This window comes from Solea solea, chromosome 6 (assembly GCF_958295425.1).
Source record: "Solea solea chromosome 6, fSolSol10.1, whole genome shotgun sequence".
NCBI classification, from domain to species: Eukaryota; Metazoa; Chordata; class Actinopteri; order Pleuronectiformes; family Soleidae; genus Solea; species Solea solea.
The window spans coordinates 25,847,758-25,873,622 of NC_081139.1; the positions used below are offsets into that span (position 1 = coordinate 25,847,758).

Sequence of the window (25,865 nt, forward strand, 5' to 3'; positions counted from 1 at the left end):
GGGCCGGTGGAAATACGCCATTGGTGTTTGAAATCCTTCTTCCTGAATCACCTAAATGATGCAAACCTACCAAACAAGGCAGCAGTAGACGACCAGCAGCTCCTGTGTTACTGCACGCTAAAAAGGCTGATTTTCTATTTGGGCTTTTCAGTGCAGCATAGGAAGCAATATTTGCAAACTTGACTTTCTTGCTTGTAACATACACCAGTCAAGGTGCAATCTCCACATACCATGAGGTACGCGCAGCTTTCGGCCAAAAGCGGACATCATCAGGAGTGTTTGGATCCTCACCCACGACACTGTTCCCCTCCTCTCGCTTATTCCATAACCAGCAGGAGACTAATCCTGCCTCCTCCCCCATTCTTCACTCTGCTTGTCTCTTACTCATCAAGTTCATCAAAGCCCAGATCTGACAACAGCTGCCACACCAACCTGGCAGGAAAACCTCTGCACTCAGCCATGTCTGCCATCCCTTATCCCTGCAGGGCTTCTTCACATCTCTCCTCCCAATACACTGTTAGTTCCAGCAGAATTATTCCTTGTCTTTAGTGGAACACAATACAATAGAAAAGAAAAGGCTGTCTAGCAGCAAGATAAAGTGATAAGCCTCGTGTTAAGTGGCTGCAATCAGATTGTCCCTCTGTCCCTGCTGGCTGCCATGTTTCCATAAAGAGAGAATATCCATTTGTCAAGGTGATGCTTGATGCAGGAGGTGCACACAGCACAGTAAGTAGGGATGGGACTTCATGTTCTGGGGAGAATGAATGTCTGAAAGAAATTTCTTTCTGGACAGAGGAAGTGGACACACTGGCTGACTGACATTCAAAGTGCTATGCAACGAGAAACCTTTTGAAATATGTCTGGGATGTTACACCACTGGCAAAAAAATCACCCTGGAAATGACTCTCCAATGACTGTGCTTTTGTCCTTTCTTCATGCAGGGCTTAGTGATTGAACGGCTGGGACGGAAGCTTCTCCTCATATTTGGTTTCTCTGCCATGGCTGTGTTCTTCAGTCTCCTCACAGTGTTCCTCACTTTCCAGGTAAGTCACTCCATCTGCTTCTTCTCTGACCTCAGTCTGGACACTGAGTGAAGACCTTTCACAGTAACACAGAGGGCTTCACTGGGTCAGGGTTAGACTTAGCTGATGCCAAATGGGCAATTAATAAACCTCTACAAACAAAACATACACTGTTAAAATGTTTAAATGTCAAAGGTAAAATAGTAAAAGTATGATACAAACCAGTAAAAAGTAATAACCCAATAAATAGAACAATTAAAGGGGAATCAGTCCCACAAGCTTGAACAACCGGACTACCGACATTTTGCCTTTACCCCCCAGAATGCATTGCGTGTTGGTCATTTATTATGTTATTATTATTATAATAATATACTAGACATACAGAGGAATTGAAAGTACGTTTCTCGCAGATAAGAAATCCCCTAACATTACCTAACATTACTTATAACATTACTAAATAAGAAGAATTCTCTAGCTCTAAAACAAGACAAGATCACAGGAACAAAGGAACACAGGATGAAACACAGGGATGTCACAGGCAGCATCTGTTGTGCCCCGCGTGTTATTCAGCACAGTGCCAGCTCGTTAGCCTTTGTCAGCAATGCCTCTGTTGCCCCAGTGAAAGGTGGAATGATAACCTTAGCTGGCCATACAGTCGCGTGAGGGTGTGCAGGGGATAGTATTTTAGTGTCAGGTGAAGATTGGTCCTCCGTGCTTGAATCAAACTGCTCCCATGTGACGGGTCTTCAGCTGGACTGGAGAAGGTAACGACTTCTGAGGGAATTAACACAACTTTGATTGTCCCTCTGTGTGTGAGCTGACTGGTGGAATGAAGTGTGACATAATCACCAAAATCCTCATCCATATAATGCAGTGTAAAGTCATGAGTAAGTTCAACTGTCGCCACAGTGCTGCTTATAGCCACATCTTATAGCTTATACCGCTCGTTAAGTACGTCACTCATCCTACTCCATTTTCTGAGTGATTATGAAAGATTTACAGTATTGAGTTGGAATCAGTGATAGTTATACACTGTTCAGTTGATAAGAATTATTAGTCCTTTCTCACATACCTTGAGCGAAACATTCCAAAAATAGTGAGTGTATCTATCTTCTGTCAAATACATTTTAAAGTAAAAGTAATGGTTACATTTTAGCAATTTTTTTAGGGTGCATGAACAAACATTAATTATATATAAATACATTGATTAGACTTTATTTCTGCAGTTTAATCCGAGGCGATATAAAATATAAGGTGCATTGTGACCTTGTGTTGCTGTCCCTGTTCTTTCCTTCAGGACAGTGCGTCATGGATGCCTTACCTCAGTTACGTCTGCATACTGATCGTGATCGCGTCCTTCTGCTCTGGTCCAGGTAAAACTACTGACTTACATTAATACCATGTCAATGACTTTGTCTTCCTTCTATTTTCTATTCCTCACTGTTGCACTTCATTCAGACTGATGACTCGGCAAAGTCGCTCAGGTCTCAAGTGGTTTGGTTCAGTGATGTACAATAGATGTTAAAAACGGTGTGAGTTCTGTGTAAAGGGACACAGAGCTGTAAAAAACGAATGAAACAACAGGACCTGGCCTCTAACTGGTGTGTCAGTAATTAGAGTCACAGTGGAAAGTGTTGTACCATGGGACTCCATGGGTGAATCCTGGAGGGAGGCTGACTTTGAGTTTGAAGGTGAGGCTGAGGCTGTCATCGCACATTTACATACTGTACACAGCTTATGAATAACGGTGTCTCCACGGAGTTATCATACAACACATTTTGTGCGGGTATCCACAAGAGATGAAGAAGCCCGCTCTGCATACAGCACCACTCTGGGATTACCATTCCCTGCTCTAGTTGCATCGTTCACCACCTCCCGTGCATGAAAAATCAGTGTTCAGGTGTTTTCACATTCACCTTTCAGGAGGTGCGTGACTTTTAGTAGCAAGTGATAAACATCATGCTTGTTAGATTGTGTGTGTGGACTTATATTTGTAAATGGTAAATGGATCAGGAGCATCGGGGGGTGAAGTGTCTTGCCCACTTTCCCACATCGGCCTGTAAAACTAGCCGAGCCAGGAATCAAACCCACAACCTTCCAGTTGAAAGACGACTCCATCCACCGCTGTGCAACAGTCGCCTTTATGTTACGTTTTATGGCATAAACACTGACCTTGTCAGGACCAGTAAGTCCTCATGGAGACCAAAACCTGCCCCCCCCACACAAAAAAACCCACAACTGGTTGTTAATAAACAGTCTCTTTGAAACTGCGCTTCATAAAAGACAGAAAAACTAAATACAGAAGTCTTTGAACAGTCTTTTAAATGCACCATAGATTTCGGTTTCATGTGTTGATTAGTGTTAATACTGTGGCTACAAATAAATGAAAGAATGTCTTTAAAAGTCCTTGAAAAGGTTTCGTCCCCTCGGAGCTGTGAGAGCGCAGGTGCTCCCTCCTCCTCCTCCTCCTCCTCCTCCTCCTCCTCACCACACATGCTTCAGACGCTGCTGTGAGCGAAACTGGAGCGAGATAGAGTGAAGAGATAAAGTGATGCTGATGCCATTGTCTTTGTGCTTCACTTGTTCCAGCTCCACTCCTCTCATGTGCCTTAAATGTCAAGGTATTTGAATCGAGAGAACAAGGGATTTCAAAAAGTGAAAGAATAATCTATATTTACACCACTGCTACTAATTTGCCATCCGAGACCTTTTTTTAAGCTGCATTTCTGTGGTAATTGTTGAGGGACACCAGATCATGTCTGGTTTATTTCCAGAGCAAAGTGATGATTTATGGCCTGCTGTGACAAACAATGCCCCTCGCTGCCCTGGAGTGTGAGTGGGCGAGCGGACAAAACGAGGGGCCACGAGGGGCCACAAGGGGTCTCTGCTCAAGACCATGCCGACGTTTATCATTTCAAAACTGACCGATAATGACGATGAGCTTTTGATGACCTAGATTTTTTGAAAGGGTGAACTAAATTGATCATGGTGAATTTCTTTTAGTGGGATTATCATGAATTAGCCTTGCTAACACCAGAATGCCTTTATTGAGTATGAGTGTGGAAAGGGTGCAGTCACCTCCCACTTACAAGAGGCGTGACACATAGACAACATAGACCGAAATGCCTCTGTACGTCACCGGATAGCCCTACAAACAATCAGACAACAAATCTGCCTGTTGTAGTTTTCTAGCAGTGATGGATTTCTCTCAACTCTTTGCTGGGGTCACAGCCAAATCAAAAGACAGCTGCTTCAGTAAGCTGCCACACATCGCGCCTCTGTTATCATTGCATGAAGCACCAAGGGTTTGTGATTGGTTCCCTTTTCCTGAAGTGTATGCAGTCTTTGATCAGACAGACTCGGCTGAGTTCACCCAGGCTAATCGTGAATGGAAATAATCATTGATATTTCACATGTTGTTTCCATCACCAACATACAACAATGTTGTTTCTTACCAATATGTAATGTAGAGTCATATCACAATTTTAGGGACAGTTTATATATCTGTATAGTTTTCAGAATAATATCGTAAATTACAAATGTGTTCTGCGTAATCATAAACCCACACTGGTCACAACTCAGACAGACATATGGACAAATGTCCTTATTCACATGTGTCTTCTTCTAAGGTTTTGGATCCAAAACAAACAAAGGTCAAATATGGACAGAAGGCTCCATCTGTCTCTGTTTAGAAATGAATGAATAAATGATCTTTTCACCTACAACTACCATTTTTCAACTAATTATTGTAATAGCTGAGGTTGTAATAATAGACAATGAATGAAAAACATTCAAACTCATATCATGTGACATAATGTTCCTTCAAAGATATTGGGATTGTTCAAAGAGGGCATTCAAAATGGATCCAAAGCCAAACTGTACTTAACATTTCCTTTTGATGGGAGTCTAAAAATCGTGTATATTTTGACCTGGAAAAGGTTTTTAAGGTTTAAATTTGAACCTCCTTCAAGTTCAAATGGAATTCTGAATTTTGGATAAAAAAGTGACATAGCAATTCAAACAACTCCTGCCTTAGAGAGTTCCTTCCTTGATTTATCGTGGAGTTGCCACCTTCAAGAAAAAAACTGATCAGGAAATCCGTGTGGTGAAATCCTGTCGGCTTGTTTCCCTGCTCTGCGAGAACTGCTGCCATACTTCAAGTTTCCACAGCCAATCACACACACACACACACACGTGGATTACACCTGCTTTATAAAGATGGATAATTGTCAGTCACATGTGTGCTTTCATCTGCAGTTTTGACACATCTCTTCCCACTTTCCTCCCATGATAATTGCATCGCATGATAAAGTTTCCACCATGTGCAGTCTCTTTGTACAGACCATGCCATGTTTGCAGACGCATATTGCGACAGATTAACGTCTGGAATGATAACAAACCGCTGATGTGTGTGTGCCACTGAGCTTCGGCATGAGCCTTTAAGGAGTGGTAAAAACCAAACCTGGAGAAAAGCGGCTTTCAGCAGCTGCAGGTGTAATGACAGTTAGCATTTCTTAAACACTGTGCCTCATTCATTAAAAGGCAAAGTCTGTCATATATTCCTTCTTTCTCAATCGTTGCTTATGGGGCTGCAACATTCTGTGATTTCAGCGTCTTAAGTGTGAATATGTTCTGGTCTCATTGAGCTTCATGACAGCAAATTGAAATATTTGGTTTGTTCGGAGGATGACTACAAACATCGACTCCATGGATTGACAAAATAATGGACACAAATATGGACTGAATGTATTTTTCTGTCCGTGTTGCCTCGTTGCAGCAGTGTTCCATTGATTTCTGTTTCTCACTTTACATTCCAGTTCTGTTTGTTTGTTTTCTTCTTTCTTTCTTTTTTAAGTTTATGAGCTACTAACTCATAGTCAGAGATGAACACAGAGTTGATTTTCCTTTGGACTGCATTCCCAAGCAACATCACTCTCTCTTGTTTATTTTGTTTTATTTTGGACATTAAAAATGCAATGGTGTCAGTTCTCTTTACACAGCCACGATGCTGCTGCCTCCGCTTACCAGGCAGATGAATTGGGTCTCTGTTGGTGTTCTTGTCCGCGCTGCTGGAACCACACAAACAAATGGAACATGGCCTCTTGTTTGGTGGTCCAATTACATCTTATTTTCTCAAGGAAAAACTATCATATGTGATGAGGACTATATCCTGTGTTCTTTGGTTTTGAGTTGGGCTGAGTGTATCCCCATGGCATTTATTATACTTGTATTCATTTTTAACAACTTTGCACCAAGTCCTTTACTAATAGATAATCACATAGTCCAACATACACGGCCAAATTATTAGAAATGATTGTGTTTACTCAATGATGTAATGTACTAATGTGTGTGCTAATATGATGTGTGCTGCATCTATTTGCATTGCAGAGAGTGATTTGCTGCTCTCTACACAGTGATCAGTGCTGTAGCTCTGGCAGGATGAACACTCTGCACTATAAGTGGATTTTGTCTGTGTTTTTTCGATGTATAGATTAAGGTAGTTGGTCTTTCACAAGTTTCCAAGCGTGCAGTTTCCTCAGTATAACCGCTGAAGGACAAATGACCAATTGGGCATACACTTTAATTTCCTCATTCTCCTTTTGAAGAGCATAGCCAGTTGAATTTTCTTCTCCTCTAACACATTGTGACAGACTGGGCTTTTGCACTTTGTCATGAAAATGAATACAGGCTAGAGTGAAATGAGTTAGATTAAAATCTGGCTCAACGCTCCAGCAAAAATTGGAAAGTTGCAGGGGTCTAGGGTGAATTTGACTCTCCCAGTGCCAAAATGGAAATCAGCTCATGTAGATTTTTTGATAATGAAGCGATTATACATTTTGGTTTTCACAGCAGAAAGGTACAAACTTTAAGAAAAATGTAAAAGTTGCTGCTTTCATGAGCTGAGTCTCTGTATACCAGATCTAGAGAATAGCAACTTATAAATAAGTGGAGCTGAATAATGCAGTCAAAATCTCAGTTCAGGTGAAACAGCGTTGCAATTTTTGATAAGAGTGAATCAAACGCAACATCTTCCCTAACTAGGTAGCACATGAAAGTAGCGACTGGCTCGAGTAAAGCAACGTTTTTAAAGCGTTTGTCAGAGTTTGACAGACATTTGTCAATCAATCCAGCTCAGACACGAGGTTTTGGAAATTCCCCAAATCATGGCACTGCCACCACAGTTTTGTCTTTACCTTGCAGCTCTAAATTAGGCTGTCCCTGCATGTGTTCTTTCATAGGCAGTATTGTTAACAGCTCCTCTTTTGGAGTCATATCTATAAACACCATCCGAATCAAAACTATACAGTCTCAAGGTGCTGGACTTGAAATGATGAAAACCTCCGTGCATGGGGAGTAGCTTCTTGCCTTGACGTTACCTTCAGCCAGGTAATTATGGCAATTATTGTTTTAAACAATCTCTTTAATGAATTTTAGTTTTATAGAAAAAAAAAGCATACAAGAACATATAACGACAGAGAAATGTGTAAAAAGTGAAATATGCCAATTGTTCTCTTATTACTGGCAGGGTGTAGGTATTGATGGCTTGGATCTTGTTACGACCATTTAGCTGACTCTGGAGGACTTGTTTCCCGCAGTATAGGTATTTGGCTTTGGCTGATCACCTTGCAGCTTCTTCGTGGTTCCCATTTGACTGTGGGACCCGAAGATATAACTGTCATGTTGCCTTCAGGGAGTTCCACTCCCTCAGTTCCCACTTTTTGATATCATCCAGCTACATTTATCAAGTCTGAATGACATCCATGTAGATCCTGGTGTGATGGATCAGTGGGTCAATGTCTCACTCTCTCTTGGTGTCGTCCACGTCGAGGCAGTGGCTGCTGGGTGCCCCACTTTGGAATTGGTACCTGAAGCCACTCTTTGTCACGATCTGGCTGAGGGTGTCCAGGCCTGTGAAGAACAGTAGAGGGGACAGAGCATTTTCTTGGTATATTCCACATTTGATGCTCACTTTGAGTTGGCCTCCTGAGTCATCTTCCACAGTCCCATCAAATTCTCAGTTGTGATGACATTTTACAGCGTTCAGCATTCCAGTATCCAGGTGCATGGCAGGCCCTGTTTCTTGTAGTCAATCATGCATTGCACAGGTTGGTGGTTTTGGTCTTGCAGTCCTTCCGAGACTGCCCTGTCGACCATTAGTTGGTGCTTTGCTTCCCTGGTTCCTTTCAGGGCTCATGTGCCTATTCACCTTAGCCGCAATGATTGCAATGATGCCCCACAAAAATCCAGTGTTCTGTACCTTTAAAATCAAGTATGTTCAGCACAACAAGGTTATAAGTCATTTTAAAAATATCAAAAGATGTGAGCGTGTTTGCTTATGAGCTCAGACACGGTGTTGCTATTCTTGTTTTTTACACTCTGTCCAGAAGTAAATTATGGCATCACAGTCTGAGATTTATGGCTAGACAGAATTGATTGAAATCTTCACTGCATACATATATTTGGCCAATTATTGCTGTCCTCGCTGTTGACTCCCTTCCACTCAGCAATAATCAACAGGGTTTATGTTTTATCTACTAAATAAGTGATTAGCTGTTTTATCTCCCAATGATAAAAGGTTTACAGTGCACATGTCAAGGTCAAGGTATCTTTATTTTCCCAAAGCTCTTAGTCCGAAGAGTAGGCACCTTCCGCTGACGGCAACAGCACAAATTCAGACTGGAGAGGGTGATCTGCACAATACAAAATCAAAGAAGCTAGACTTGACTCCTCCCTGTAACCTCACCAGCCACTTTAACAAGGTTACCAAGCCTGTTTCTATTGGCCAAGGTCAGGTTTCCATACCAAGCAACAATACAGAACATAAAAACCGATTCAATAAAACTTCTATAAAAGAGGGTCATCGTCTCTGAGCGGACATTAAAAGACATTTTCCTCAAGAAATAGAGCCGTTGCTGAACTTTTTTTTGTTGTGGAGGCAACGTGAGCATCAAAGCACACTTTAATTTATCATCCACAACCACTCCCAGCTATTTATAGCTGTTCACCAGCTCAGTATCTGCATGAGCCCACATACAGCACAAATGCTTCAAAATGAGATGTCTCAATGTGACATGGTGAAATGTTTCACACTGGGTGAATTGTTTTAATGCGCAGTCTCAGTCACTCATCACCTATTTCACTGCGTTACATTTATCTTCAGAGGCATATGGAGCAGTCCTGTGACAAGAAAGAGAATGACCTCAGGCTAGATGAGCACTGTGAAAGGCCTCTGCTCCTGAGAGTTGTATTGTAGGTGGTCACACCCGTCAACTGATGATGGATGATACCAGGGGCAAAGTGAAATCAATCAGGCCAGGAATTTGACTCCATCCCAGGCCACAGTCATGCCATCCATCAGGCAATTTTGTAGACTTACCCTATTTACAACATATACCAGAGTAGTTAGTGGGGACAATTGGATCAAAATAAAAAAACATACACAGCAGGAAAATTGAAGGCCAATTGTTTATTGTCATTTGAAAATAATCTCAGTCTAAGTTACTATTATCTTCTCTTTTTTGGCTTCTCCTGTCTCCATTCTCTCCTTGGTGTCCTCTTCTCGTACCAACTGTCCTCATGTCCTTCTTCACAACATCCACGAACCTTCTCTGTGGGCTCCCTCTTTTCCTCCTGCCAGACAGCCCCATCAAATGTCCGAAAGAACGGATCGTGTGGGTGAACGAACTGAACTGAATCGCTCGCTAACAGGATTCGTTCATCTCACAGTTCAGCTGAGGTGAGCTGAGCTCTGTTGCGACTCAAGTTTGACAGCGGGCAGTGGGCGGGGAAAAAGTGACCGTTCCCTGCAAAACAGTCAGTCACTCAGTGATGGAAACCCTGTGTGTCCCCTGAGCTAAACATAAATACACATAAACGTCAAGTCCCCACTGTTTTAACAGTTTCCCTGTAAGCACAAACTCGGCCCATGGTGGGAGGAAAGTGTAGAGACTCGGCAAAGCCACTGTGATGAGTCAGACACATTTAAACTATAACAAAGACAGTGGCCTGAGACCTCTCAGGCCCTCTCACTGTGAGGAAAATGGTATGTGTACATTGTGCGATTCATGCATTGAACATACTGTGCATGAAACAGCGAACTAGAACACTAAACGTGCGCCCTGAGTGATTCAGCGCTCAGAATCAGCCTCAGCAAATCCAACAAATGCCACTGTCTCTATATGTTCACCTTTTCAAGGTGTTTACAGTCTATAAATACAATTCTGATACCTGTTACTGATCAAGGGTGTTTGCTCAGGGACGTGTCACAACTAACAACTAACATCCGGTCAGAACCATAGTGCGGCTTGGGCCATTCAAAGTCATTGAGAACCGCTTCAGGGGCTGTCCACACAAAATTTTCAAAAGTTTTTTTTATCATAAACTCCAAAATAGGATTTTTTGAAAACACATATTTAATCTATATTTATTTACAATTATTGTAAATGTGTTCAAATACTTACTGAATACTGAAACAAGAGGATTACACCGATGGACAAAAGCCATGAAGCTCATGCTGCTGGAGTGAATTGACACATTTCTATAGACTTTCTTTCTAAAATCCTTTAGAATTAACATAAAATGAGTCTAGCCTCTGAGAGGTATTGATATTCTAAACATACTGCAGGTAGTGAGTGAAGAATCACTAAATTGCAGTGATATAAAAATCACTGCTGACATTTTTTCACTGCAGCAGTGCAATTGTGTCCTATTCCCGATTCATTGGTCACTCCCACTTGTCCTGTTGCACCTAATACACTTAATTCTCACGTTCCCATGCTTGCAAGCTGTGTTTTTGACACGCGCCATATGCATGACTTTTAATTGGCATGAGCTTCTGCTGGAGCAGTAGGTGAGACATGGCTTCACAGCAGAGTGTGAGATGGTTTCAGTCAGATGACTGACAAGTGGAGCTTGCCAACTGCTGAAGGAAATCCACTCATCTGCCAATCACCAAAGCAAGTGAGGAGCATCCATGTGCCGATTTCCTGAGCCCTGTTACTGCTGGAGGCTCCAACTGGTGTCCACACACTTTCATGCTTTAGAGCATAATATTGCATAATGCCAGTTTTACTCAATTTGTGGATATGCCACCATCTGGCCAGGGGTCACTAGAAGGCAGACTTCAGATCTGCAGAGCCATGAGCAATAGATTATTGCTAATTGCCATGTTATGACACATGGTTTATGTTTTGACTGGTGCAACTTTTTTAGCCAGGAAATTCAGGCCTATTACTACAAAGTTGTACTTTTCTGTACACTTTCTGGTGATACATTACCTCTGCCAAGGAGGTTATGTTTTCATCAGCATGGGTTTATCTGTAACTTTGTAAAAGTTCAGTTGTGTTTATCGCAGCGTCATCTTTGGATGAATTTTGTCATGTTTATGTAAGATGGTTGCCTTTTAAATCTTTGGTATTAGAGAAGAGAAATGGTTCATTCATCCATTACTGCTGCAGAATTGTACCTCGGCTTTGTGTTTTCTGAACTTATTGGATCGAAAACATGTTGTTTTAAAAGCTGACATTTAGACTCCCCCCCACACACACTATAAACTTAGTTGCTAACACAGAACTCCAAACTAGTTTTGATTTTAACTCACTTTTTTCCTCCTCCTCCTTCTGCAGACTCACACTGTCGTATCATTACCTGGATATTGGTGTCTTCACTGTGGAGTGTGTCAGATTTCCCCACCTTGTCAAATCATCTTTCCTCGCACTGTTTCACAAACCTCATGAAAAACCCACAACACATACTGGATTATATAAGAAACAAACTAACAAGACCAGATACAACAGCATCACATTAGGGTTCTGTTGGTTCACCCTGTAACAACAGTGGGATGTCAGCCAATTTGATTTGTGTAAACATTAGAATAACCACATTGACAGAACCATGTCAATAAAGAACATATTAATCTGCTAAAAATGAAGAGGGGGGGGAGACATATATTCCTTGTAGTCCTCAGATAGCTGTTCCATCTGTTCTGCTGATACGCTAAGAAGCATTCACATCAGCAGGTTGTCACTTTTCACGTGTGGGACGCTGAGACCTACTCTGAAGCACTGATGTGCTGAGTGGTTCAGAACATAACGCTTTTCCCCAGGGTTCTGCCACAGTCTATGATGAATGACAGTTTTGAATCAAGCCACTTTAATTAAGCATCTTTGCCAGTGAGATAAACAGCACGATGACACTCACAGTGTGACATACAGTACGTTACTGAAGCAGAAACTGATTTTTAGCTGCATATTATGTTTCAGTGATTTCAGCATCCAATGTATAGATCATGAGACCGTATGGTATATCTGGACCCAAGAGAAAGGTGGGTGTCAGAACATGTGATGCCTATCATGATAATGCTAGACAATCAGAGGTGGGTAGTCACGTGCGACAAAGTTTACTTTTACTTGAGTATATATTTAAAGAGAGAACGGTTACATGCACAGTCTATTTCTCTCCCTGTTGGCTATGGCCGACACAATCTTGCCAATCAAATGCAGCCAATGGAGTCACATGACAAGTGTTGTCAGCTGTTAGCCGCAGATTTCGGCTCCAAGTGGACTTAAAACACACCAGCGGCTTGTTGTGCTGTCCACCTGTCAGCAGAGGAGGTAGAGTAAGATACAAACTCTTAGCCACCTACAATGCTGACCTAAGCAGACCCTGTCTCTCAGGTGACCCTAGCGACCTTCTTTCACACTTGGACTCCGGCAAAAGCAGCGACATGAAACTGTGTCAGGGGGGTGAACGATTTGCATTGTTTAACTTAACGACCTGGTATTTAGCCTTCTAATCTAATTGATTTTTTCACCAGTTAGTCAGAAGTTATTACAGACGTTACCAAACAGTCAGAGACAGGGTAACGGAAGAGTATTTTACAACGGACTCAGTGTATACATTATATAGTACAACTATGTTACATATTACAAATATGTATACAGTACATTATGTCTGAACACTTAAAACACAAGAAGCTAATTTTAGCTTCTTGTGTAAATTTGACATTTTCATATATATATATATCATTTCAGGTGTACTAACAGGAGTGGAATTCTCTGGTAATCACTGGAAACAACCATTATCACAGCTTGTGTCCCACTTGCTACATGGAGCAGCTCCATCGTGCTTTATGGTCCTGCAGCTCTTTAACAACAGTGTCACAGTAGTTGTTGTCACAGCATGTATAACTTGGATTTAATCGTCAGCCTTTGTGCCGTCGCTGTTGACTATTCACGTCATTTACGTGGTTTTATTTCCTCCCAGTTTGCCATTTAAATGAGAATCTGCATTGCCTTATACCCATCCCATGTTAAAGGGTTAGTTCGGGTTCTTGAAGTGGGGTTGTTTGACTCACTGATACCTTTTAAAACACTGGGTGCTGAATGTATGCATAAGCTGTACATGGCCATCAAATATGGGGACGCTGAGTGACTCACTCACAAAGCAAAAACAATGGCATTAAAAGGAAATTGATCTGCAGCTCATGTGATGCCATTGTTCTCTCCTGGAGTCTGTTGTAGAAACCTTGTCTTTACTTGTGTTTCACTTCCTCCATGTTTTCCCTTTAGTAAACCTTCCAGAATTGAAAAGAAAAAGTGTCCTTGTCTCCCTATGTTTAGCTCTAAGACTCTAAGCAACTATTTTTCAAAAAAATCTACTAAATTTAGGAACTTTTTCTGGTGTTATTGGAGACTTTTGGAGACTCTGACTTGAAAGCACATTATCATTTTACTTCTCAAAGTGTGGAGTGCTAAGTGTGGTCGCTTAGCACTCCCTCCCAGCTGCAGTCAGAGTAGGAGATGTTCATCCTTCTGTGTCCACACTGAATGAATCGTGCATGTAAAAAACTTAAGTAATGCTGCCAGAATGCTTTTTGGGGTCACTTTTGCTGGAGATAAAGTTGAAGAAGCTTATTCCTCTCTCCTACAGTGTTCATTACAATTACACATGTAAATGTGGTGATTAATTCCTTTAGCAACTTCTAGCGACATTCAGGACCGCCAATAGCTACTTCCCTTAGTGAGGAGTTAGCACAGAGATCGACTGATATACAGTATGTGAGCCTTACTATGCCCTGTGTGCTTTTTATAAGTTTGGAAACAGGTGTAGAGGACATTATTCCAGACCTGCAGGGGAGGGAATCTAGCTTTGTGACAAACATTTTACTCTGGAGTCTACCAGCTAAATATAGCGTTGTTGTCAATGGAAGGGTACGTGTCACGTTAGCATTAGCAATAGGCAGTATAATGCGAATAACTGCTGTGTTCACGTTGCTCTTGGTAAATCTAGTCCGTGATTGAAATCTGTTGCTTGTGCTTGTTCCCACCACTCCGTGTTCTTCTGCTCTCTGTGAGCATGTTTCATAGCAGTGATTCGCCTCCACCGTCTCTCTGGATCTGTGAGGATCTGTTAGCCTGTTAGCATGTTAGCCTGTCTCTGACTGTTTTGGCTATCCACCATCCACCATCTGTCAAAACAGCCAGAGATGAGAAGAGTTGTCTGACATATTGTCTGATTTATGTGTTGTCTAGTACCATGTTAATCAAACTGTGGTTCGTGTACCACCAGTGGTACGCAAGCTTCCTCTGGTGGTACTTATATATCATATATATCATATACCAGGGTATGTGATCAGAGTGGAGCTGAGGCATTTTGACCAGAGAGCGGAGAAAATAAAACAAATAACAAAATAATAATTAGAGTCACCTTGTCTTTTGCTCCGTCATAATCTTCAGTGTCTGAAGCTCATGTGAAGAAGAGGAGGATGATGAGAGAGCAATATTTTCTTAGTGGGAATAAATTTGCCTCCTGTGAAAAGTCCTTAGCTGACTTTGCTCGGCCTATTTGCACCAGGGTATTTTAACGTTGTCTGGTCTACAATTTACGTCTGTAGAGGTGAACAGCATTGTTTCCTGCCATGGTTGTGTGATGTGACCTATAATAGCCCCGCCTCCAAAAAAGAAACATTTGTCACTGTTAAGTTACCTCTTTTCAAATTGAAGAAAGTTGTTAATAAATAATAAATAAAATTAACAGTTAAATTAATAAAGTGTTTAATAAATAAACTGACAGTGACATGTGAAATATGAAAAAAAAACTAAACACACGCACATACACACGCCACACACATACGCAACATGCCAAACATTTCCCCGTCCCGTTCTGCTTCTCTGCATCCGACACAAATACAAGCATAATCAATTCCCCACAGCTCCATAGCGAGGGTGCACACTCGTTAGCGACACCCCCCCCCCCCCCCCACACACACACACACATTCACCGCACTTGCAGGCACACTCACCAGAGACGCTGATGTTTCCCCCGCTGCTCTCAGCCAAACAGGGGCGGATAAATAGGGCTCTTGGCGGGAAAGTGACCACCTGACTGAGGTGGCTAATTAGAGACTATTATTTTGTGCAACGCCCAGTGGGAGGGGCATAACATTTATACGGCAACCATTTTGAGCCTGTTCAGGTGGGAGAGAGTTGATGATATGTGGTGCAGTGTAGGTCAAACCAAGAATGAATATTACTGTTTTTTTGTGTTGTTTGCTGGAGTCAGAGACAGTGCAAGAGTTAAAGTACAGCAGTACTGGAAATGAACCAGCAGATAACGTAAACACAATATATGCTATAGCAAAAGACTTAAAATATATTCACTCTGCAGCTTTGTCTGAGCCCCATGACCCACACCCACTGCAGTGAACAGATTTACTATAATGATGAAAATAAGCACTGGAATGACAGAATGGAACTTTACCATTTTACCAGTTATCTCACAACATTTGGGTGAAATACTGATGTTTCTCACTCTGGGTTTTTGTAACACCTTTCCCAGGCCATGCACACCATGATGATACACATTATATCCCAATAGCATCTACAGTGTGATGGGGGGAAATGTTTCTGTGTGCAACTTAGCATTGATGGTGATGATGATTTCATCTTCAGTTTTGGTAAATAAATTCACCCAGATTTTTCACACTGGACCTTTAAGTAATGTATTTCCATGTCTTTATTTCTCATTCCACAAAGTGAATAACATATTCCTGAATAAACAAGAAAAAAACAGTGACCAACTATACACAGCACACGTTTAATACGACCACATAATACAATAATATGTGGCAGTGAGAGTGCATGCATACTCACAATCGTATTTTATTTATTTATTTTTGCTGTACATGCACTTTTATTTTGATTTATTTTTCATTAGATTTTCTTTATTGTGCAAAACATATTTGCAGAGTGAGTGAATACAAAGACAAGGTACAAAAACGACAGATGGAAATTACAGAAAGAAACAAAGATCAAATTTAATAAGACAGAAAAATACGAGTTTTGGTAATCATTTTCCTCTGAGTGAGGTGAGTTCTGTTTTATATTGAATAAGTTGTACGTTTGTATTAGTGATCGCAGAGAGCATGTTGTTATTGATTTGTTTTCAGAAGGTGGGAGTGGGAGAGAGTGGTAGAAAAAGTTTTTCGAGTTATTGATTGTCATCGTCTCACTGCTGAGTTTGGACGGCTGTAGTGTGTTGTTGGTGATTTTAATTTTGAACTATTTTGTATTTAAGTTACGTGTATTTTCAGAAAAATATGGTCGACCTCAAAATTCTTGGCTGAGAATCATGAAACGGAGCAGAGAGAAAGAAAGTGGGACAGAGAGAGATATGATGTTTCTCTCTCGACCTTTGCCACTTGACTATAATTTTCAACTGTGTTTATTTTTTCTGATTATTTCATTTTCTGCAATAATGAATGATCATTTATGAGAAATGACCCCCACCCCATGTTTGAGATAAACTACTTTAAAATGGGACTTTGTCTGCAGCTTCAATCAGCCGCACAGTAATACTCTCCTTCATCAATACTGCTTCAGGTTTCAGCTTTTTAGATCACTCACCATAAAAGTTCCACCAGACGACCAATGAGAACGTTTGCACTGACCTGACCTACAGCATCTGATACTTTGCAAAAACTAATCATCAACTCTTGCCTTACTGAAAAGATCTGTGAATGAAGTGCTATGATTTCTTTTTATCATACTCTATTAAGTGAGGCAGAAATAGACCTCTGTGCCATCTCATCCAGGCTGCGCTTTAAAGCCTCAGAAATGCTGCTCAGTTATTGCTCAGATATGTAGAAAAAGAAGAATCCCTCACAATGTCTGCATCTCGAAGCTTTGGCAGGTCATTGTACTTCTCGCCTGTTGCTGTGGTGATGAGCGGTGTTTACAAATGACCCCTGGGAGCCAATATTTTCCTAAATTACATTTTTTTTAAACCAAAAGAGGAAAAAAAAGGTAAGAAAATGATCCTAAGAAATGTTGTTGTTTTTTGTCTTGCCTGTCAGAGGCTATGTAGATGAGGCAGCTGAAAAAACTCATCTTTGCTAGTTGCTCCATTTATAATGAAAAAATAAATAAAAGATTCCTCAGACTGGCAACTATGTCCTTTGTACTTTAGGAGCTAAAGGAGCCAGTGAATTCTATTAACTGTGGCCTCCACTCGTAACCTTCAGTCCTGCTGTACCAGTTGAGGCCAAGGTACAGGACACATTCATTTTCTTCCAAGATCAAGATGAAGAGTCTCTGTGGCTTTCCTTCACATCTTTCCCCAGTGCAGGGGCAGGTTTGCCAAACAAATAAGCCCACCTGCTGTTTCTGGATTTTATCTGTGAGATAATATGCAAATATGCAAATGACACTCTTTGTATGCTCGAGGGTGAGAGGTGAGCTGAATATGAAAATTGAATACTGAAAAGCAACTGAAGCAATTACTATATGCACATTATTCAAACGTGCTATTTCAAAAGGAAATGATTGTCGCCCGCTGTCAATTTGCCCTGGACAATGAATACTTTTCCCCCACAGCAGGGACAAGAGGGCAAGGGCAGGACTTGGCAAAAGTGTAGTGTAAAGCAGCTTTGAGTCATCAAGACTAAAACAGTGATATATAAATACAGACCATTTGCCATGGTGTCAGAATTTGAGTAACTCTCATCCCAATATCAAATATTATGTCATCATTACTACTATAAGTGAATAAAGGGCCACATGGTGGAGTAGCGGCTAGCACTTTTGCCTTACAGCAAGAAGGTCGCCGGCTTAAATCTCAGTTTGACTGAAGGCCTTTCTGTGGAGTTCGCATGTGTTTCCTGTGTCTGCGTGAGTTTACTCTGGGTTCTCTGGAGGTTGACTGGACACTTTGTCACCGTGGCAGCGAGTTGCCAGTTTACCAGGTCAAGAACTGGGGTTCCCCTGAGTAAAGTACCCAATCCCCATTGGAAATTGCAAATTGATTAAATTGACACATCTAGGTCCCAGTCTCTGCCAAAATTAAATATGCACAGCGTCTGCTAGAGAGGGTGAAGGCGAAAGAAAACAAAATTGACTGTGAGTATGAAGGTGAGAGTCTAGTCCATGGGTGATGGACTGGCGCCCTGTCCATGTTATACCCCAAACTTTCACCTTATGTCAGCTGGGATTTGCTTTATACATTGGCTTCAATGTGGATGATAAAGTGTTGGAAAATGAATACAAATTCATAATCATATAATACAAGATACTGTAGGGCGTGTGCTTTGTATGCATCTCCCCTCTGGTGTCATCAGGTGGTGAATCAACTCCACCATAGCAAGGAGAATGACAGAGGGTTGTTTACAAAGGGCCGACAAACAGCCCATAACATAAAAGACAGAAAACCACTGAAAAAGATGGATCACCTTTTACCTGGGAATGTGGAAATAAACCCATATTGGTCAGCCAGACAGTATGGAGACAATTAGCGCGTAATGAGAGTTACAGGGGGAAATGTGAACTCTTCCTTAGAAGAGTGGTATCTGCTGCTTTTAGGAGCCACAAGCAAAATATACGAGGGACAGAAGTGATGAGAGGAGACTCTCTGGGCTGTGAAATGTGGCCAAGGTGAAAGCTAATGACGTGTGTCAGACAATATAAGAGCAAGATTTAATTAGATGAGGGCGAGAAATGAAGGAAGAAGTGAAGGCTGATGGACTCTAAGTTTGTGACAGAGAAATGATCTCTGCATACCTGACTTGATTTGTGCATGTGTGTGTGTGTGTGTGTGGAGGCTTTAATCATCTTTTACTGCTTCATTTGGTTAATGTGTTGTTGTTTATCTTATCGCTGACATGAAATTGCTACTGTTTAATATTCCAGTCTTGTGCCACTGTATGTATGTAGACTTGTAGTCAAGATCGCCTAAACCGAGACCAAGACAATACCAAGACCAAGTTGAGACATGAAGAACAGCAGCATACTGGGGTTCAGCCACAGTTTACATTCAATACATATTAGAAGGTTTTATTTCAACTACAGGCAGAACAATACAGAGACATGTGAGCTCACTCAGTGTGAATGTTATCACAGACTGCCTGAGCTCAACTATGACGCCTGTTACTGCACTGTTAGAGGATTGAGACTCTGTTGAGGACGGACATGACTGATACTGACGGGTCCCAAATATGGAACTGATTTAAATCAATTGTTACATTAAATGGAAGATACACAATTATAAACTGGAAATTGCATCATGTCCCATTGTAGACGGGACAACATCCCTGAAATGGATTAGGCCTAATGTTAGGTCAACACAACGGTTTTATGCAGATGTTATTTAAAAATCAATGATCCCATTTATTTAGTCAAACAACACCATTTTAAACACAATACTGCAATTCAACACACACAAACACAAACACAGAGAGAGAGAGTGTCACTGTTAACAACACATACCGCTCTGTTTTGCCATCCATGCTATCTGGGCGTCATCGAGAACTGATGCCAGCCTAGCCGAGCAGTGTTAGCCAACCTTTCGGGGTGTTTACGCTCCAGGTGTCTGATGAACGCTGAAGTTGTCCTGGCTGTTTCCGTCAAGCAGACGTTGCAAAATCTACGTTTCACCGAATGCTTCTTTTTATTTGAAGATGTGCAAATGAACTATTTGTGTTCTATGAACGTAAATGTAATGCACTTAACAGTTAACGCACATGCTACACTGAGGCGATCTGAGATCTGAGACAACGAGACCTAGACAAGACCGAGAGATCCGAGACCAAGACAAGACCAAGACCAAAGGCAGAGATCACTTTGACGTGGTCTCGAGACATACGTCTCTACTGTATGTATTTGATCTGTCATTTAGACTTAAGAGAATGCTGGGTATCGTTAGGATTTTATCAATAATGGTACTCATATCAATACTGCGTGCTGATATACCGATACATATTGATAAGGATCCTTCTCTGTAATTTGAAGCTGAGGATGCCTGAGTGTAAAAATGTGGTGGAGAGCTGAGAGTGTACTTCTTACCTCCCCACCAAAGGCCAGGGTCTTATGTTCCAATAGGTTCCTCTGCAGTGAAGGTCTGTCATAAATCTTTCTCAATAAACTTGGGGTTGGCAGGCTGTTCAGAGGACACTGCACTTCTTTAAAAATTAGCTTCACTTTCACTGTCCACATGAATATGAGTCTTGGTGAAGTTTTTTATCATATTGGAATTTTATCCCCAGAATTATTTTTTGAAAACAGGTCCCAGAGTGGGAAAATCTTAAAACACCAATAAGTTTTCTTTTCTTTCTTTAGTCGCCCTGGCTTTGTTCATTCTGTCTCTTTCTGTGGTTGTTTTGGTGTAGCAGCGCTACTATACTATGTATTGTGTAGAAGAAGGCAGAAAAAGTGATCACATCATCTTATTTCTCACTCAGTTAGCATGGAAAACGCAAATTCTTTCGTGACGTGATGTGCCCATAATTCACATGTGGTATCATGGGTGATAGGATTAAGATGGATGGGAAAGGTCAAGTCAGAATTGTGTTGTGCAACGTCACTTGTATAATAAAGACAATAAAGATCCTTTCAACTTTCAGTAATTTCCCAAATTAAAGAAGAGAAAGAGAGGAGAAGACAGAGCCAAAACAGCAGCTTCCTCCAGAGGATAACAGCAAATGGTGATCCGCATCTGAAGTGCAGCCTTCAACAAATGTGCACCACAGGATTTGAGTTTACAATGAATCTTATTATTAAACAGTTCAGATAGACTCAGTCCATACCAGAGGTGAAGCCTCCTAGACAGCAGAAGGACGAGCGTTGGAAAGCCTGCATTTCAGCACTAAACAGCAGAACAGAGCAAAGTCACAAAATGCAAAAGCAAAAGTAAAAAATCACACTTCATTCAGCAGAATCCTAATCACAGTGACCCACAATGTTGTGCAAATACAGGAAGACAATGTTCAGAATGTCTACCTTAGACTTTAGGAGACTGTGCATAGTGACATAATGGACTGGACATTTTGCCTGTTAGCAGTGTATTTACGCTGGATTCACACTTCCTGTTGGAATGAGAGTTTTTGTAAAACCTGTCTCTACCCACACTGAGCCTTCATCCGAACCTCCAGAAGAAGAACATCAGAAAGGAGGATTTTCAACAAACAGCACATTGGTGCAACATTTTAAGACAGAAACCCAAAGGATATAACTCAAAAACAGAGCTATGTGGTTTATGCAGTGAAATTTAATGAGTATCATGAACTTTACATTGGGAAAAAACAAACAACCACTGCATAAATGCATGACACAGCACTGAAGAGCCAGCTCATCTGGACAGGACTCAGCTGTCCACTTACATCTGAAGGACAAAGGATCTTGTTGATGAGAACGTTGGCATTCTGGTCAGGAAAGACGGATGGTGTGAAAGAGGAGTGAAAAGAGCCATCTATGTTAATCCACTAGCAGACTGCGTCTCTCAGGTGACCCCAGTGCTGCGTTCCATTTACATCGATAATCGGAACTGGGAGCGACTTCACCCCAGGTTCACCAAGTCCCAGCGGAGAAATGTGAAATGTCAGCCGAGCCATTGTTATATGTACGACTGATTTACTCTGAAGCAGAAGTGCTATTAACAGTTAAAGTAACAGTTGGTGGCAGCCGTCTTAGAATCCCATCTCAGGGTTGGTGAGGTCTCCGAGTTGGAAATCTATTTTTCTTTTCTTTTCTTTTTTTTACCTTTATTTATAGAGGTCGTCTCATTGAGACACAATAACCTGTTTCAGACAAACAAACAGTATAATACAACAAACACATGTTTGAGTCTGGTTCTGTCACAGATTTCTTCTTCTCTCCACTGATGCCTAGGGTTCATGCTCATTGTGTGAATTGTTGGGTTTCTCTTCTCTCTATAATATTGGTTTTTTGCTTTACTATGCACAGCGCCTTGGGATAATGTATGTTGTGATTTGGAGCTGTACAAATAAAATGTAATTGAAGCGGAGCGGATTAAAATGCTAATGAAAGGAACAAATATCCAAAGATTAAAAAGATAAAGCCCTTAAAAGTGCCCCCATGGAATCAAACTGGACAACTGCAGATCATGTTGTAAAGTGTTTCAGGTTGAAAGGGCAGAGTAAGAAAATGCCTTTTTGCCAAGCTCTGAAGGAACACTGAAGGTAATAAAGGCATGTAGGAGGAGGTATATGAGGACAGCAGTCTAAGGATTGATTTACAGATGAAGTTGTACCCATGTAAAGGTCTACATGTGGATAACGATGACTAATTGACCAGAGAATACAGAGTGCAGTGGCGGGTGAGGTGTCTACAGCCAGTGATGAATCTTAGAGCTCTGTGGTAGACAGTGTCCAGCATCTGTAGAGAGCTGGCAGTGGCACCCTTATAAACAATGTCACCGTAGCCAGTAATTGGTAAGGAAGTGGCAGCTACAAGCCTTTTCCTGGTGTTGAAAGTAAGACATGATTTGCTCCTAAAGAAGAACCCTAGCTGTAGTTTCAACTTCTTTAACCAGTTTTCAATACAGCACCTACAAGAGAGATTTATCTGCCTAGACCGGTTGGGGTGAAAGTAATAATGGGGGACAGAAAGGACAAGAGGGAGGTGAGGCAGAGATAGAAGAGAGAGACCAGGAGCAGTAATATAACAGTTTTATCAAGGACAGTTCTGAGTTAATGACATGTTTATAGAACTACAATGTCTTTATACAAGCAGCAGCAGATACTATATACTAATGTCAACTTTAATTATAGCATGATAATAATGTTGATGATATGATATAAATGATGATAACAATAAATCAAAACTGGATCTGGATCCTGCAGCCTGCAAGATGAGGACAGGAGCAGCCTAACTAAGAAATGGTCCAGGTTTCCCTGAACCAGCTCTAACTATAAGCTTTATCAAAAAGGAAGGTTTTAAGTCTAACTTTAAATACAGAGAGAGGCTCCGCCTCCTGAACTATCCCTGTAAGCTGGTTCCACAGGAGAGGAGCCTGGTAACTGAAGGCTCTGCCTCCCATTCTGCTCTTACAGACTCTGGGAACCACATGTAAGCCTGTATTTTGGGACATAAGTGATCTGTTGGGGTGATAAGGTAAAACTAGTTATTTTAGGTATGAAGGGGCCTGATCATTAAGTGCTTTGTATGTTTAAATTGAATTCTAAACTGTACGGGAAGCCATTGTAGAGAAGCTAACACTGGAGTGATATGGTCTCTCCTTAAACTTAAACTATATTTGTTCATTCCTGCAGCTTTGTTTACTCGACAGTATGGGTGCTGGCTCCGGTGCAGTTGTGGAAAATTGCTCATCTGCACATTATACCTATACCGTGGTCACAAATTAGTATTTTTTGTATGTCATAACCTGTGCCCTGTGGAATAATAACAGCAAGAACAATGTTTTTTGTCTTTTGGATGTTCTCTCTGTAGGGCTCACCACAATGGATGATCCACATTTGATTTGATTGTTGTGCTTCTTAATACAACTTTCCCATTCTGGCGCTAGGGGTCAGTTTAGACTGTCCGATTAACAATGACCAAAGATTTCTTTCCGCTTGTCCATGGGTTGCCAATAACATGAGCAACAACAACAACAACAACAACAACAACAACAACACCCACCAAGTGTGTATGGGATCTCAGAAAATGGAGGCCTCACTGAATTTGAAAGCAGCATTGTGTGAATAAGTGTGTAATTACAATGTTTTCCACATGCATGAGTCGGGAGGGTTGCAGTGCGAACCCGGCTAACCCTCATTAAGCAAAAGCAATTTGGGGGTTGTGGACTTTTCCTGCCAATTCATTTCAAAAGCACAAATGATCTCAGTAATTAGAAAAAAACGTTATTAGGGATGTTAATGACTGACAGTCAACTCAGTCAGGGACACACTCGTCATAATGAAACCATTTATTGCAACAAATGGAAATGCAGTTAGACATGGATTGCTCCCTGGATTGGCCAAGCAGTACACAGGACTCCCCCATACAAGAGGAAACTCAACAAGACTTGAATAACATTTTTAAATTTTTATCTTGTCCCTAATCTGTGGTGTGGGGGGCCTCAGTGGTAGAGCGAGTCGTCTTTCAACTCAAAGGTTGTGGGTTCCACTAGTCTTCATGCCAGTGTGTCCTTGGGCAAGACCCCCATGTTGCTCCTGACAGCTGTGCCAGCAGCACATGAATGGATATGAAAGATGAATGATAGAAAATGTGTTGCACATAGATGTGCTGTATGAAAGTGTGAGTGAATGGATGAATGGCAAAACTGTAGTGTAAAGCAACTTTTTACATGTCATTTAGCAGTAGGGCATGGCGATATGGACCAAAAGTCATATCCCGATATATTTAGGTTGAATAACGATATACGATATTTATCCCGAAATTTTTTCCGCAAAGTGAGAGCTGTGAAATGAAATGTTCAGTCAAAGTCAAAGCCAAATATGAATAGTTTTATTAAAAACTCACTACTCAAATAACAATAAAATGTAAACATAAACACTGTATAACAACAGGAGTGCCTTTTTTTTTTAAATCAAAGCTCTGTAAGGTGCACATTTGAATAAAAAATATCTTAAACAAAAAAAGCCTATAAAATCTCTTTTTCTGAAATAAATATATTTGTATGAGAAAAGTGCAATATCAAAAATTTTTAGTTTGACAACTATAAATGGCTTTTTAAAATCAGATTTTCTACACTTACAAAAGAACAAAATATGGGGCAGCATTTATATATAAAGAGATAATAAAATAGTATAATTGCTCAGTTTAAGAAGAACATTTTTAAACATCAGCTTGAGATTACTTTTTTGTTAACTTAATTTCTTATCTGAACAGTCTCAACCAGTTGCACAAGAAACAGACTATCAATCAAATAAACATTTTCCCCCTCTTTTTTTACTTTGATAAACAGTAGTGCTGTCTGGACATTAGAAGACAGACAACCGTGTCCTCCTTCAATTATAAATAATTTATTTTATTATAAAATAAAGGATATAAACTCATATCTCGGGTCCATCGTTTTCATTAGCTTTTTGAACCCAACCTGTTCCACTGTTGCAACAAGGACCATGTCTTTGGACATGTGAAAGGACACCGCTTTTGTTATTGCACACCACTTGTCGCTTTTCTTCTCATACGGCACACTGCGGGAAAACGAAGCTTACAGTTAGATTTGTTTTGGGGCTGGAGCTTTGTTAGGTTGTGGACGGCTTGCGCCTGTGGCTTCTGCAGCGCGCAGTTTCACACACTTTAAGTGGTCAAAAAGATTTGTAGGGCTTGCCTGGAGCAAGGATCACAGTGTAAATTTGAACTATATATTGATATATGCGATATGGTCTAATTCCATATCGCATTTAAAAATATATCGATATATCTTTTATGTCGATATATCGCCCAGGCCCTATTTAGCAGATGCTTTTATCCAAAGCGCTTTGAGACATCAAGACTAGAAAAGCGCTATATTAATACAAAGCTATTTACCAAACCATCTAAAAAGGAGGAGGCTTGAAGGTCATTGCAGCAAAGCTTAATCAGCAGC

General features: G+C 41.0%; 1 protein-coding gene across 2 annotated transcripts in view; it reads left to right on the forward strand.

The window, feature by feature from the left end:
* slc2a9l2 (solute carrier family 2 member 9, like 2) overlaps positions 1–25,865 on the forward strand; it is a 126,165-nt gene that overhangs the window by 59,485 nt on the left and 40,815 nt on the right. For both annotated transcript variants that reach the window (XM_058632609.1, XM_058632610.1), the window contains exons 10-11: positions 942–1,043; positions 2,320–2,395. In XM_058632609.1, the coding sequence (XP_058488592.1) occupies positions 942–1,043; positions 2,320–2,395 (178 nt within the window). The remainder of the gene's footprint in view (positions 1–941; positions 1,044–2,319; positions 2,396–25,865) is intronic.